At 37.7% G+C, this 15,323-nt stretch overlaps 1 protein-coding gene across 9 annotated transcripts in view; it reads left to right on the top strand.

Moving 5' to 3' along the window:
• Window positions 1-15,323, top strand: part of TBC1D32 (TBC1 domain family member 32) — a 66,189-nt gene that overhangs the window by 35,858 nt on the left and 15,008 nt on the right. For 7 of the 9 annotated variants that reach the window (XR_008329526.1, XR_008329525.1, XM_053381796.1 and 4 more), the window contains 5 exons: window positions 2,605-2,727; window positions 3,590-3,698; window positions 4,067-4,160; window positions 6,441-6,566; window positions 8,595-8,678. Coding sequence is in view for 6 of the 9 variants with exons in the window: in XM_053381796.1 (XP_053237771.1) it covers window positions 2,605-2,727; window positions 3,590-3,698; window positions 4,067-4,160; window positions 6,441-6,566; window positions 8,595-8,678 (536 nt within the window). In the remaining 3 variants the exon portion in view is untranslated. Of the gene's footprint in view, window positions 1-2,604; window positions 2,728-3,589; window positions 3,699-4,066; window positions 4,161-5,407; window positions 5,555-6,440; window positions 6,567-8,594; window positions 8,679-15,323 lie in introns of those variants that run through there. The other 2 variants (XR_008329527.1, XM_053381797.1) reach the window with 2 other exon arrangements.

Below are 15,323 nucleotides of genomic sequence, written 5' to 3'. Positions count from 1 at the left end.
TGCACACAAACTTTGCTTGGGAATATGCTTCTGTCAGCCAAAACTTAGTTAATTTTCAATCAGTGTATTACCTATAGTTTTTTTGAAAAAAATATTTACTGCAAATTATACAGGATATTGCAGTCGTTCTAATTTTTGTTTTGGAAAACAAAACAGATTGTATTTTCCTCCAGTTTCTCTACTGGAATTGTAATTATGTTGTGTAAACAATCTTCAGCAATAGTTTTAGGGAACTGTATCTTTTAAACGAATGTACCATGTTCTACAGAATCTGAGTATTGTCAATGGAGGAGGATAAATTAACATGTCATATGTTAATGAGGGGGTGGGAATCCCTGTTTTGTTATATATTCACATCTGGTCTGTTTCCAGTGGCATTAAAACCTGACTGCAGGTACAGGAAACAAATAATTAAGTAAAACATTCATGTCACAATCTGTACATAAGCACTTCAATTTGCATTTGTTTTTAAATTTCAAGCAACACTTGAAATCTTGAAAAGCAAGATTAACAGAAGTTAACACGAAAAAAATGGAAAGACCTAAAATAGCATGGCTAGCAGAACAAGTACAGTAAATGGAAATAGTTCCTTTGAACTGCATTAGATTTGCAATATGAAACCGCCATTACTGATATCAGATACAGAACAGAGGGCTAAATAATAGTGTCACATTTTCCATACCTTTTGAAACAACTAGGGAGCATTGGCTATGAGCACAAAAGAGCAATCAGGGCTTTTAGTCCTAGACCAAGGGATAAAGTGGTGACCAGGAGCTATTTCACAAGTTACATAGAAGATGTGCATCTGTTAGGAGCTCATGAAAGTGCAGTATAATTCATGCAAAGGCATTTAGTGTGGCTAACGTGGATAGAAAATGGTCTGGATTAGTGGGTTAAAGTATTCTAGTTTTAATATCAATGGGTGCTTTTGTTTCCTTTGTTTGCTAGTAATATTCAAATTAAACTGTCAAAGGCATGCCATGCAGAAAAGGGCATTTGTGTATGAAAAATTATTTTGATATCACACTGATTTTCTCAATGCATCATAATGTTTCTCCCCACACTGATTACTCATAAGTAATTCATAATAATCTTTTCATACTAAAAATGTTTTAGAATGACATGATCATCAGTAATGAAAATATGAATGCTTCTCTTTCGTCCTATAAATCTTTATGAAAGCATTAAATGTCTCAGTATTGATTTTATTAATCTCTCTGTATCACTTCTTGAAATATACTAACGAATGAATGCTTGTCCTGAAGATTATGGAGAATAATTTTATGAATAAAACATTCAAGCAAATGAATAGGCTTTTGAAACTAAAAATAGTTATTACTACATTGCCTCTAGTAGCTTTGTTTTTCAGCAGCCGAATGAGAAAGAAGGCTGGGTCCACTGCAATATTATGTTGGGCTCTTCTTCCACCTATTCATGAAATGGAGCATTTGGGTTACATAACATGGATGAGATAAATTTGGACAAACCAGCCATGTAAAATTCAGTGCAATTCTGTATATGTCTACTTAGGACTAAATCATATCGCCTACTTTCATATAAATGGGTATAGGATCGCAACACTGGGAAGGCAATTTTCTTTCATAAAGGGACCAAAGGTTGTTTCCATGCTAGCTTGCTTGCATTGTTGCCATCCTTGGTTCATTCACTTTTTTTCAGAGAAAATGGGTGGCATTGTTGGGATGTTGTTACTTCCTTACATTGTGCGCTCCCTTTTCTGGCAAAATTTCCGCTGATTTTTTTGGTATATAAATTAAAACACAACTGGAGGACGCACCCTGTCTGGTGTGGACATCCCGAAGGGTATTCATCACTTCTGGGCTTTTAGATACAAGCTTCCTAGTTTCAGGTTTTTGTTTTGCTTCTTTCTGTTTTGTGTAGCAGTGGGCTCACTGATGAATAGCTTGTACAGTGGTACCTCCGGTTGCAGACAGGATCCATTCCGGAGCTCCGGTCGGATCCCGAGGTTTCCGCAACCGGAGGGACCGCTTCTGCACATGTGCGCACGGCAAAAACCCAGAAATATACCTCCGGGTTTGCTGCTTACGTATCCCGAAGTTTACGTAACCAGAGGGACACGTAAGCCGAGGTACGACTGTAAATTGTTTCTATAAAGCCTTTCTACATTGTTCCCTATCAGTTTCTGTTCCTATTGCAGAAAGGAGCTTTGTATAGTAAAACAATGTTGTTGTATAAAAAATAGAAGAAAAAATAAAAGGAAGAACTGGTAATTAAAGCCCCTTCTCCCTGGAACAAAACTGACAATAAGAAATTGACAGTCAGTTTAGCAGTATTCAACAAGAAGCAATAAAAAGGCAGTGTGCACATGCAAGAATATAATAGAAATACCTTGACTGTAGATAACAGTGTTGTTTTGAATGGTGTTCTAGGATAGGTCAGTGGTATTCTACATGCAAACCATATGCTGTGTCCCAGGTTCCTAATTCTGCTTTGTATTACAGCAGTTAGTTTGTTTCTTTTTTTAAAAAAAGAACTCAACTCCAAAATATTTAAACTTGTGTAGTGCTGCTCTGCATTTCCCATAACTTGTAATGTTCTGATATTTCAAAATACTACATTCTGCAGGTTATTAAATGTGCTCTGCTGTGATCTAGATACACTTCTACTTTTAGAATCTCAGTATAAGGTATCAGAAGTGCTCTTAGATGCCCAAAGAGAAAATACCATCTACATTTCTGAAACTTCTCGGTAAGGAATATTCATTGAAAAAATGTATCACCCCACTCTATAGTTCTGTGTAATCTTTACTTGGAGCTTTTCACATAAACCCACAGCCTTACCCTCCAAAAGAAAAATATCAGTGGAGAAGGCAGCTCTGCTAATAATAACAACAACAACAACAACAACAACAACAATAGCAATATATTAATGTCTGGCTTCATTGAGTTAAGGGATTTGGCATGAGACTCTTTTTTTCATTTGTTGGGGATACAAAAATTATGGTATTGAAAGCATGAAAATGGGTTGTGTTTATTGTCCTCATTGTTGTGCCACTTGAACTGTTCTTGGAAGTTTTATCTGATGACTACATATTGTTCTTTACTACTTGGCTGCATACAGTCACTAGGAAGCATGCATGAAGGGGTACAACCAACATGAGGCAGAATGAAAATCCCTGATGTATTCACAATCTTTATTGACCTGGCAAGGATGGGAATAATTTGTAAGCTTGCTACTCCTTTGAAGTAACTATTCGTTAACCACAACCCATTTTTGGCTTCTGTGTTGTAATTTGATCTTGGGAAGTGCTGATATATTATCTCAAAAACCATTAGGGCTGGTCAGTGCACCATAAATACTGAATGCCATAAAAAGAGTAGTTTGTATTATATTCTGGTCAGAAAAGACTAAGCAAAGCACACATAGTGCATTCCCTTCTACCTCTGAATTCTCCTGAATCCAGCGCCAGGATTTTGTTACCTTGTTCAAAACTGCAATTCAGTGTCCATGCTAACAACCGAACTTGAAGTACTTTCTCAGTAATCTAGCTCTTGAGAATCATGAGACTCATGACAATTTCCACATGCAATTCAATTTTGTTTTGTTGCAGAGACTTTATAATTGATGGCCTATCAGTAGAGAGAAACCATATTCTTGTTAGAATAAATCATGTTGGTGGACCAACGGAACGGATCTTGCCTCCAAGAATATTGCATAAGGTTGTAAACGTGCTTTTCAGTTTTCTTCACATTTAGCCTCTCTGGAGATAAGTGCTGCAGACTGAGATTTATTTATTATTTCTACCATTTATTTAGAGCTGATTATTCCATTGAACCTCTGCTGACTAACTGCAGCTATTGCCCTTTGAGTGGGCTTTAAAGAGTTGTTCTGTGTAATCATCCTGACTCATTACACTGATAGCATTAAAGTACAGTGTCAAGTGCACTATGTTTTATATGTGGGTAATGCATGAAATATCTGAAGATTACCTGTAAGTACAGAGTGCAGATTCTTCAAACGACAGAATGAAATAGACAAGCCATCAGTAAGTTATAACATCACTTTATTATTGGTGGTTCTCCCTTAGGGTGATGATCCATATCCTTGGCCCATGTTTTCATCATATCCTTTACCAACATGCTATCTTGCTGAATTTCCAAGAAAAACTGACACAAGGCAAGGTATAATATGTTAGTTTACTGGAGTAATGTATGTGAAAAGCACAAATATGTATTTTAGATTTGTGGTTGTGTGTTAGTCTGTGCATAAATCTTGGTATGTTTTGTTTTGAGGAACCCTTTTGAAAGGCTCACGAGGGTAAAGAATATGAGCTGAACGTATCTGTATGGCAGCTGGAGTTTACCATATTCCTTTGGGATAGTTTTTTCTTATTTGTATCTCTTGATTTTCTGTTTGCATTGCTTGGTTTGTATTTTATCATTGAGATGCAATATGGATCTGTATTTATTCACATTTGAATCATAAGGTGTTGTCACAAAGAGGGTAGCTCCAAGCAAAATCCCTTGTGAAAGAGAGAACACAGTAGGTGCAGATATTTATGTCCAGGCAAACAGTACAATAACGGCATGCATTTCAAACACTTAAGGCTCTTTAGAGGATAAAATAAAAGTCTTTGTGGAGCTTAACTCTACAAATCAAGGAATTTTACTGAATGTATCCCATGTCCCATAGGCAGCATTTATTCCCCAAAGAAGAGTCTTACGCATTCAAACCCTGCCAGGATTGCATGGTTTATCTGTGTCTACTGTGCTTTTCCCTTTCAATTCTAAGATGCACACATTATCCATTAGGCTTAACGTTTTTGTTAATATACATGTATATTACCAAGTGTTAAATTGAACACAGGATGACTTTACACTTGTTCCTTGAATTTAATACAAACACAGCAGGGTTTTTATAATAAAAGCAATCAGATACTGGGACCCAATTCCTTTACGTATGAAAATCAAACTGAGGGAAAACAGAATACGGGAACAAATTAGTTTTCCCCTCCCACCCGATAACCTATAAAGGAAACTCAGTTTTGTTCTAGAAAACCTTTCCCTACCCTAGTACTTTCTGCCTGGGGTTGAATCAGGGCTGTCAAAATGAGGCAACTGCCTCAGATGACAGTAGATTATAATCCTATACTTTGCTTAAGCAGCCACGTTTCTTGGTGTGGCCCTGAATTGAATCTTTCTCCTAACAGACACAGTCTTAAGTTTTCTAAGTTATTCTTGTTAAGTACTTTCCAGTCTTCTACATTATTGCCACCTTTCATTCTCGTAAAAGGAAGGGGCAATCATGTAGAGCCAAAAAGTGGGATCCTGAGAATCATGATAAGACATATAGAATACCTTACACTTACAAATAGATATAAACAAAAGGTGTTGAAAGTAGGAAATGAATAACAATTCCTCCTTGGCAGTGGGAACAAGTCATGATCATACAGGGAGAAAGGGCCAGAGGAGTTTCATCACCAACAACGATCTAATCTGCGCATGAAGCTTCTTTTTCCCTGTGCCTGGCTGCATGAAGTGAACATTAGATGAAGAACTAAATTAGGCTTGTGCCAGTGAGGGCCTTTGAGAAATGAAGCCTTCTGGTGTAATTACTTGGCATTTGAATGTGCATATGGAATAGATTGGAAGAATTGTACTAGTTGAACAGCTTTGTGAAATACTCTGGGTTGGTCAAATGAATTCCAGTGACGGGAAAACAATTTAAGTATAAATTATTAAAGTCCAAACACTATTTTAAAATGCATTTTATGCGGTGAAAGAAACAGAAAGCAAATATTTTCTATTTAATAAAAAAAGGCTAACGGCATTTGCAAGTGATGATTTCATTTAGGAAGTTGAATATTAACTAGGATACTAAAATGCTGAAATGAAGCAGGAATAATAAGTATCTTAAAGAACCAAAGTTTTTAAAGTCGGACTACAGAAATGTTTTATTGTGTATACTTAAAATGAATTTAGGCAATTTTAAAGCCTAGAAACAGGTACGATATTGCACAAACAAGAACTTGGAAGAGGATGATAGCAGGGAGAAATTATCTTGATCACTTTGATATTTACAATTAAGAAATTCACTGAAAGCTTTTGGAGGCTCATAAAGAGCTATTTCTAAGCACCTGTTTGTAAAAAGCAGGACTTTTAATTTCAGGAAAATGCTGTTACTATGGTAATATTTAGTAATTCTAATACTGCATGAAGTTTAAATAGGCAGAGCAGCCAGGCGGGAGGGGAGTGCCTCCCAGCCCCCATCTGCTGCTTGAGCCAAGCAACTCACCTTCACAGTCCAGTCCTCTTATGAACAGTGAACATCTTTTTGTATTTCCTTGTATAGGCGCTTTATTGGTTTGAGGCAGACTTACCAAGTTCTTCACTGATTGTTGTGATCATTTAGGCAAAAGTAAAACCATAGCTTTCAAAGCAATATTTTCATCTTCATTTTAGATGGCGATGCTAGCAAGCTTGCATGTGCTTTAAATAATCCAGATAAACCGCTGGAATTGATTGAAAATATTCAAAGACAGTTTTGTGAAATCATGGAAAACAAACCTACTGTTATGAGTGGAACCAGTAAGTATAATTATTTTTAAAGGGAAACTGCTTATCCTTACTATGTTATATTGATGATTCTTTATAGTGAGGTATGATGGAGGACTGTCAAAGGGGAAGACATGCCATTTAAACCAGCTTGCATTATATGTTGCTATGTCCTAAATTGGTTGGAATATGCCTGTCTCCAGCGACAATTGAGGTGAAGTCAAACTGTTGCTGGGTTGTAGCGCTTGCTGTGGCTGTAGAGACAGATGTGGGAGAGACATGTTTTGCTGCATCTGGGGCAGATGAAGGCATCCAGTTGTGCTGCAGCAGATGCACCATGGCATTTCTTCTCTCTCCACTCCTCCCATGGTTATTTTTCCTCTGCTCTATGGGGAGCTGGATTCCAGCACCAGGCCCATTGGTAGACCAACTCTGTGTTCCAAAGATGTCTGCAAATGTGACACGAAGCCTGACAGCATCAACTCCGCCAGACCGGAATCCCTTGCAGACAACTGCAGTGCCTGGAGACATCATGTATCCATAGCAGTATATCCTAAACACTCCTCTAAGAATCCCTGACAGAGTTACTCCAAATGAATTACTACATCAGAATTATACATTATTTAGGCAATGGCTTCCCAAAGTGGTTGATATTGATGTGAATGTGCAGGGGCTGAATAAAAGATCTAGAATTCCAAAGTAGGTCAGAAACGGCCTAGGGGTGGAAAAGATTGCCACAAGGGACAGTGTGGAAATGCAACAAGCCTCAGGAATAAAGAATATTAATATGTACAGAGTGCATCTCCCTTGCCAGTGAGGAGCCTCTGTATTTAATAGATGATTTTACAGTGTGACAGTATTCCTTATTTTTTTTTCCATTTTATGATTCCTAGTAATGGTGATTGGTGGTTTAAAAAGGTTGATTATACATTGATATTTCTGGATGTCATTTCATTTGCATCCCTATGAATTTGGGTTGGGGGTCAATGACAACTTTATAAGCTCGTCAAGGGGTCAGTGAACTCAGGTGTTGGTGAAAGCCTGCTCTAGGCAAACCTGTGTTTGCAAATATGACTTTGGGAACTATCCATGAAAGAATGAAAAACAATCGTACTCAGATATGCTGTGTGCATAGAACATAGAACTCTTCTCCCATTTAGAGCTTTCTTACTCATTTAAATGAGTAAGACAAGTGCAAAAGACTTCCATGGAGAGCTTGGAAAGTTTCCTGCTGAGATGCAAAAGGAAGCAGGTAGCTGTGTTGGAACGCCTTTTGCACAAAGGAGGACAGAAACTCTTAAAGTGCATTGACCTTTACTGCAAGATGAAGGCCAAACTTCCCTCCTCAGAACCTCTATATAGAAGAATGTAGGCAGTGCAATCTAATTACAGCTAATTTTCTTTATGTTGAAACTGTCTAACAAATTCCGAAGTAATCCTTAGAGGATCCAAGGATAACAAACGATTCCCTTTCAGTTTACACTGAATAGATTGTCAGAGAAGCCATTAAAATTTTAATTTAAACCAGGAATGTTGTTATGAATACAAAAACAGAATGCCTGTTTTGAATTATTTTTGCCATACTTTTGTGAATAAACATGCGGTTGTATAGACAGCTTTAGGCTACAATCCTGTAACGCACTTACCTTCTGACTGCATATGTAGTAGATTACACTGTTAGTTGCCTGTAGGCTTTAATTTTGGTTCATTTTCTACTCACTGTTGTGCTGTGGTAAGATTCAATCCACACTCAGCCATGAAGCTCACTGGGTGCCCTTGAGCCACTCACTGTCTTTCAGCCTTTCCTCTCCCGCGGGGTGATTGAGAGGATAAAATGGAGTGGAGCAAGCTACATATGCCACCTTTGGAAAGGCAGGGTATAAGGGAAACAAACAAACTGGTTGATATAGTTCTGCATTTTACTTTGTGGCATTTTAATATTATTTTTTTTATTTTATTGTTACAAAATTGTGTGCACCCTAATCACAAAACATGACATTATTTCTTTTTTAAAGGAAATTTTGTGGCATTGATGCTTTAATCATTGTGGTTTTATTGCAGATTTGGCAGAATTAATGGAAATGTTTGTCTTGCATCTTTCTGAAACACCATCAGAATGTTACTTCACCAGCAGAGAATGTGAAGGTAATTTTCTTCTCTCATGTTGTTTTTTTCTGGCTTGCAATGGTCAACTGAAAGGTAACTGCCATACTTCTGGCTTCTGAGCCTCCCTCAGTGGCACTGAATGGAATAGGTAGAAATAGCAGGCTCCATTCTCTTGATCTGGTTTGACCCAGCTGACCTTCACTTTTTGACTGAAAAAGAAAAGCAGGCTATAATTATAATTAATACATTATAATAGGAGGATGGCACATCTTGGCATTTTATGATGTAGTGATGAGGTTTTCACCTTTCTCATAGCAACATGCATAGGTTGTAGAATATTGAGTTTGATATTTTATTCTAAACTGAGTATTTGTCACAGCATACAGCTGGTGGCAGAGGGACAAGGGACAGAATTCATAGACAAATAGGCGGATCCCCATAAGGGTTCTTTGGTGGGGCTGCCCTAAGGCCTTGGCTGCAGCTCTGGAGACTGAGGCTGGCCTCTTTGCACCCATGTGGGTGAGCGACCACTGGGATGACCCACATGACTGGCAACATCATGCAGAAGTCAGGCCACCCAAAACCAAGATCCTTGCTGCCATGCCACAACAATCTCCATTATCAACAAAAAATTGTGGCCATATTTCCGAAGCTTCGAAGAGAAGAGCAGGATCCAAGATGGCGTCGTCGTTAGTAGTAGCGTCGACTTGAGCTCCGCATCAGTTGATGCTGTTTTTATTATTTTTATCAGTTTTTATTAGCTTTTATCAGTTTTTATTAGCTTTTATCACGGGTTCAACATGGCGCCGAGGTAAGACGCGCTTACCGGTGCTCTTCGGATTTCTTTTAATCTTCTTTTAATTCTTTATATTTTATCTTAACTGACCCAGTCAGTCTTTGAAGCATTTTATAATTGCTGCAGCTACATGCTATGGCAACTTTCTGAGAGATTTGGCCCTGCTCCAGATTGTAGCAGACTGCTCCTTGTTTCTCTCTTATCTGCGGGCCGGCCTCGGCTGCTAAAAGAGAAGAGAACGCCATTATCCTAATTGGAGAGAGGGTTATTATGTTATTTTAAGAATCGTAAAATCCTTGGCCTGAGGAAAGCATGGGTCAGAACAAACGCTTGAGAGACTTTGACGAGCCCCTATCATCCCCTAAACCAAAACTATCAAGGTTGGTGCCACACCGGAATAGAAGAGGGAGTGACAATGCTGAGCATTGCTTTGCGGTGGAAACCCAAAATCGCTTCCTACCTCTAATTGATTTAGAAGCCACTCCAACTCGGACAACTCAAAATTTTTCAAAAGTAAAGCCTGTAAAGGAGAATACGAAAGAAAAACTCTCAACACAGGATGATGGTTTAACATCTGATATGGGGGAGTTCCCCAGTTGTGAGCAGTTACACTTAGTAATTAAGACCCTTCACTGTATCTTTAAAAGGCTGGATGAGGTATCTTCACAATTATCCAATATCCTACTGAAAGTCGAAAAACTTGAATCAACAAGCCATATTTCCCCCAGCCATTCACTTTGTGTGTGATCTTTGGTCCCGTACACTTGCACTCTGTGTCTGGGGTACAGCATGTAACTCTCAACATTAGCTGGATTTGCAGAGTCACTTTGACCCTGTAACCTCATTTTTGAAAAAAATTGTTTTCTTATACCTTTCCAAGAGGCATAAATCTGACATAAAGCACACATGATTTCACTAAAATAAGGAGGATCCCTCTGAAATAACACATAGCTATTTACATCTCATTATGGTTCAAGAGTAGCTGGAACATGATTTTTTAATTGGGTGCTTCTGTAGTGCATTTTATTCCACCTATCAATGGAAATTGAAATGTTTTAAAAATTAAATATAATTTTATATTTTCAACTTATTCCTTTGACACTTTTGTTACACTATGGCTCCCTGTTTGTCTTCTCCTCTGTATTGAGCCCTTGAGTCATATACTGGAATAAACCACAGAGAATCATCGAGCATAATAAATCTGATGTAAGGATGTTCGGTATCCCAAATTATTTGTAAAGGGAGCAGATGGATTTGAGTTTTAATAAGCCAGCAGACTACTTAGTGCAGCCCCTCTACACACACACACACACACACACACACACACACCTTGGCTAGGCTTTGATCAACAGGGAGTATAACAATAGTTTAGCCTGGCTTTTTAATGAATAGAATCAATGTGTTATATGAAAGTAGTTTCAGGACAATGCATTGATATTCAGTGTTATCATGTTTCTGGAAATGAGAAATTGATTATCTTAAACTACAGCAGCTTTCTAAACCCTTGGGTAGTTGAAATTAGAATAACACAATTCATCCAGCTGTTGTGAAATCCCTCAGGATTCCAATCCATTATAAAATTTGCAAATCTGGAAAAATCAAATTAGTTTCGGTTAGCGTTTTAAAGATGAGGGAGAATAATAAGCTAATATATTGACATTTATACAGTTGCAGGGCTTAAAAAAATTATAATAAACAATAGCAACACTTAACTCTATATTGCCTGTCTGTCGGCTTATGTGGAAGATGCGCCTAAAGTTAAAGCTTCTATGAAAAAAGACTTCTGGAAATCCAGCCTCTGTCTTTCATATAATATATGGATGACTTATGAATATGATCCATGCATATAGCTATATTTAACTTTAAATATCACTCCTGAGCTCAAACCACCACAACAAAACTGACACTAGATATTTTTAAAATCTTTCCTCTTTGTTTCTCTTTTCCATCGCCATATGGCAGCCTGCTGGCCCTAGAGGTGGTACTGGAGTACTTGCTAGTCCTGACAGCTATGTTTGCATCAGATCATCTGCTATAAATTAAGATGCTAAGGTGGTAGATTCGCCATTTTCCAGCTACATTTGTGAAACCCCAGATTTAAGTCTACTCATAAGATAACATTTGGAGTGGCAAACCTATTTTTGGGCTGTGCTTTTTGGGCCCCTCTGCAAGATTTAATATTTTTCTGCAGAAAATTAGCATGGTGAAGACAAAACTCATTTTAGGATCCGTCTCACAGGCATCCTAAATGTCTCTGGATTGGGTTTTGTAATATTAGTTTTGGTATGGAGTAATAGTCAGACATGTTGGGCATGTCTTTCAGGCATAGGTTTGAAATCTTATTTCTTATTAAAGGATCTCTAAAAGTGGGACAATGAAAATCATTTCCTGCCCATCATTAATGGTTGACCCTACTTGGCTAGATTGTCCTGAGAGAAGACCAAACATTATAACCTCACTCGTGTGTGTGTGTGTGTATTAAAAGCAACCTTTGACCTTTTTTCTGGAAAGTATCTCCTCTCATCCCTCCCTTCCATGTAGTTCTTGCCCATAGTTTGGCAATGAAGTGAAAGTGGACAAAGCTTCCCTTTTAATTGGAGAGCATAGCAAACATTACAAATTGGGCTGCATGTCCCATTTGGGATTTGGCTATTAAAAGAACATTTCTTACTTTGTTGTCTTCCACGGGATTTTTATTTTCATGCTTGCCATTTGATTACATGGGGTTACTGAGCTCTATAAAACTAAGACTGCACTTCTGCTGCTCACATTTTATTTTTTTTCCCCTTCAAAACTCTGAGGAGTACTTTGTTAATAGAGAAACAATTCCAGCTGAAGAGAGTCTTTAAAATTCTGGCAAATGTAATGTCATTTTAGAAATAAGTAGCTGTATATATTTCGAGCTGAACACGTCTCATGTAATTAGAATTAGGACAGATCATACACATTATTTTGCATCTCCTTTCAAGGTAGCAATAAAAGCTGAAAATCCTGGAACATGGATTGCACTTTTAAAAATTGACCTTTATGTTTTGAAATTGCTTTATTCTTACCAGTAGTAATTTAGCATGAGGACAGGATTGCTCATCTGCTAGATGGTATCTAAGGATGCAAGTGCAAAGAATTATTTTATTATGTGTAGATTTGTAAGAGATTGGAATTTTGTGTTCTAGGAAAGAAGATTATTCATTGTTATCTTTTTTTTAGTTTTCTTGACCTTTATGAAAGGCATTTAACTTCTAAACTGAATTGTGTTCTAGCTGCTGTTTTCAGCCACTGTTACCATATTTCTTTTGAGTTTTAGTTTTATGTTGGATTTTATTTTTTATTTTTTCTATCATACTCTGTAAGCCAGCATGAGAGCCATCCAGATTCCTCTTGATGGGATAAACATAAAGATAAGGCCTTCTTTAGGTTCTGCGTATTCTCACTCTTGCAGTTAAGGTCTCCTCTCTCCTTCCACCATGCACTGTTTTGGGATTTCTCCCAATCCTCTGGAGCATATGGGGGGGGGGCACAGGGGATGAGAAGGGGAAAGGTCCCATTGCACTGGTGGGAATCCTTAAGTTAGCTTCTGCTAGTACATCAGGGTGATCAGATACAGCCTCTGGGTCCAAGTGGCTTCAGGGAGAGAGACCCATTGCCTGTCCAGGTCGTTCCTATTTCAGTAGCTACAGTATGGAGGTGGAAAAGCAGCAGTTTCTCAAGCAGCTTCCTTCTGTGCGAAAAGAGAGCTGGATGGATTATGCCAAAATGGCGAAATTGAATGGGAAGATTAGACACCAAGAGGACAAAAAAAAAAAAAATAGAAATGAATGTATTAACTTCATAGAACATATGTAGGAGCATTGCAAACATTTAAAAACGTTAGCAGGCTTGGATTAGCACTTGTAATATAATTTGATAAAGGGTATTGAAAAAGCAGACTTAATAGATTAGATAAAAGTATTTAGTCACAGAAAAGAGAAGAGATAATTATTGGAAACTGGGGAGAGGAGTGGGGGGAAGTCCGGGGGTTGGAAGAACCCCTATAAAGATATTAAATTTGTTATGGATTAATGCAGTTAATATTGTATGCAAAAATAAATTGTGCTTCTTGGATGTCAAGAATAGCACCCTGTTAACACTAAGAAGAGGAAGTCACATTCCTTTTGAGAAAATTGACACCAACACTTGTAATTATCAATGTTAATGGCATCCAACTAGTACCAACATTTTTTGGTATTTTTTAATAGACTATTAAATTGTTACTTTAGAATCTAAATTTGATAGAAAACCTAAGAACTGCACACAATAGATCTGATTTTAAAAATGGTGTGTGGTGGTGGGGAGGCTGCCTTATTCTGCTTAGAAGCCGGTGAACTCTGAATTAAGGATGCGTTTTGAAAAACAAAAATGGTCAATATTGTTAAACTACTTCAGCACAAGTTTTCAGCATGACTGTATCTGGAATTCTGACAGTCACCATACATTGAAATTAAATATGAATTGTGATACATCCAATTGAATGTTTGATTTCTTCTTTAAAAAATGAATTACACATGTTCTGTGCAATTTTTATTTCTCTTTGAACTGTGAGGTGTACTTAAATCTTTTCCCTGAATTTGGCAGCTTGGGAGCTGCTGCCATAGCATATTTTATTCATTCTGCTTAACTACTATAGCAGTTTCACCTCTTTGTCTGATTGACAGTTCAGAGATACTCTGCCTTTTGTTAAGGGGAAAATGGTTTTCTTATTGAGAAAATTGATCCTTTGATGCTTTTGTTCTGAAAGCCACATTATTTCAAGACATTTTTAATAAAATGGGTTTCACATTGATTTTGGGGGAAATTAAATAATGTATCTTGGAATAAACAAGGTACATTTTGTGCATCGTTACAATTGCAGCTTTCGTGCCTCCTCCCCTCCCCTGTAGAGGTGTTGAGCTCCTAATGTATTGAATAAAGTACAAAGAAAGACTTGTAGGCCCACTTTTTTTATAAACAGCAGATGAAAATATTGTTAGCCTGGAAAAATCTAAGAACTACCGCACCAGGCCAATGCTTCACTCATTGGTTAATCTTAAGTGTACTTCAATTGTGAAGAGTTTAAAATCTGCACTGAAAGAATTGATACAAATATCTTCGGAATAGGAAAACATAGCTATAATGACAACCCAGCCACAATTTTGCACATTAATTTATGTCATGAATAGATACATATATATAAGAGACTGTGAAACAGGATAATCTGTTCATTCATTTTGATTATAGTGAATTAGGCTATTGTTTTTACTGGATGCTACCCATACTTGGCAAAAGGCTGAGTTGAGTCAAATATTGGAGAAGAGCACTTGATGTCAAGTTCTGTCTGCGGGATAAGTGCTTAGACAGAGCAACAGTGTTGGGAGTGGTTAGTAGTTATAGAAGACAAATCACAAAATCCAAAGCCCTCTGGGAATGCACTGTCAGGACAGAAGGTGGTGTGATGGTGTTGTTCCCCATTTTCTCTCTCCTCCTATTGGCTTTTAGTTTTTTTTCCAAGAATTTGAATAGGGAAAAGAAGGACACCAGCCAAAGGGTCGGCATTCTTTCCCGATGGTTTTGGAGTGAAAGGGCTTTGAATTCAAGCAGATCCAAAGACACCACTTAAATCCACCCGCAAAATGCTCCCTTTTGTCCTCTTCTCTGTGGGGAAGTAGTAGCTATGGATCTTTTCATAGCAACCTGGATGAAGCTTCTTCAGAGCCCATGGAGAAGGCGAGATTCATCTGCAAAACCCTATGGTTCCTGGAACTCCATCGCAAAACCCATAGGATTGTGCATAAGTACTACAGACAGTATTTAGGCAAGGTGCCACTTTGACAGTTTTATGAAGTTGTAAGGGGTGATGAACCATAAGCTGACAG

This window comes from Podarcis raffonei, chromosome 3 (genome assembly GCF_027172205.1).
Source record: "Podarcis raffonei isolate rPodRaf1 chromosome 3, rPodRaf1.pri, whole genome shotgun sequence".
NCBI lineage: Eukaryota > Metazoa > Chordata > Lepidosauria > Squamata > Lacertidae > Podarcis > Podarcis raffonei.
This window is presented reverse-complemented; position numbering and strand designations above follow the sequence as displayed.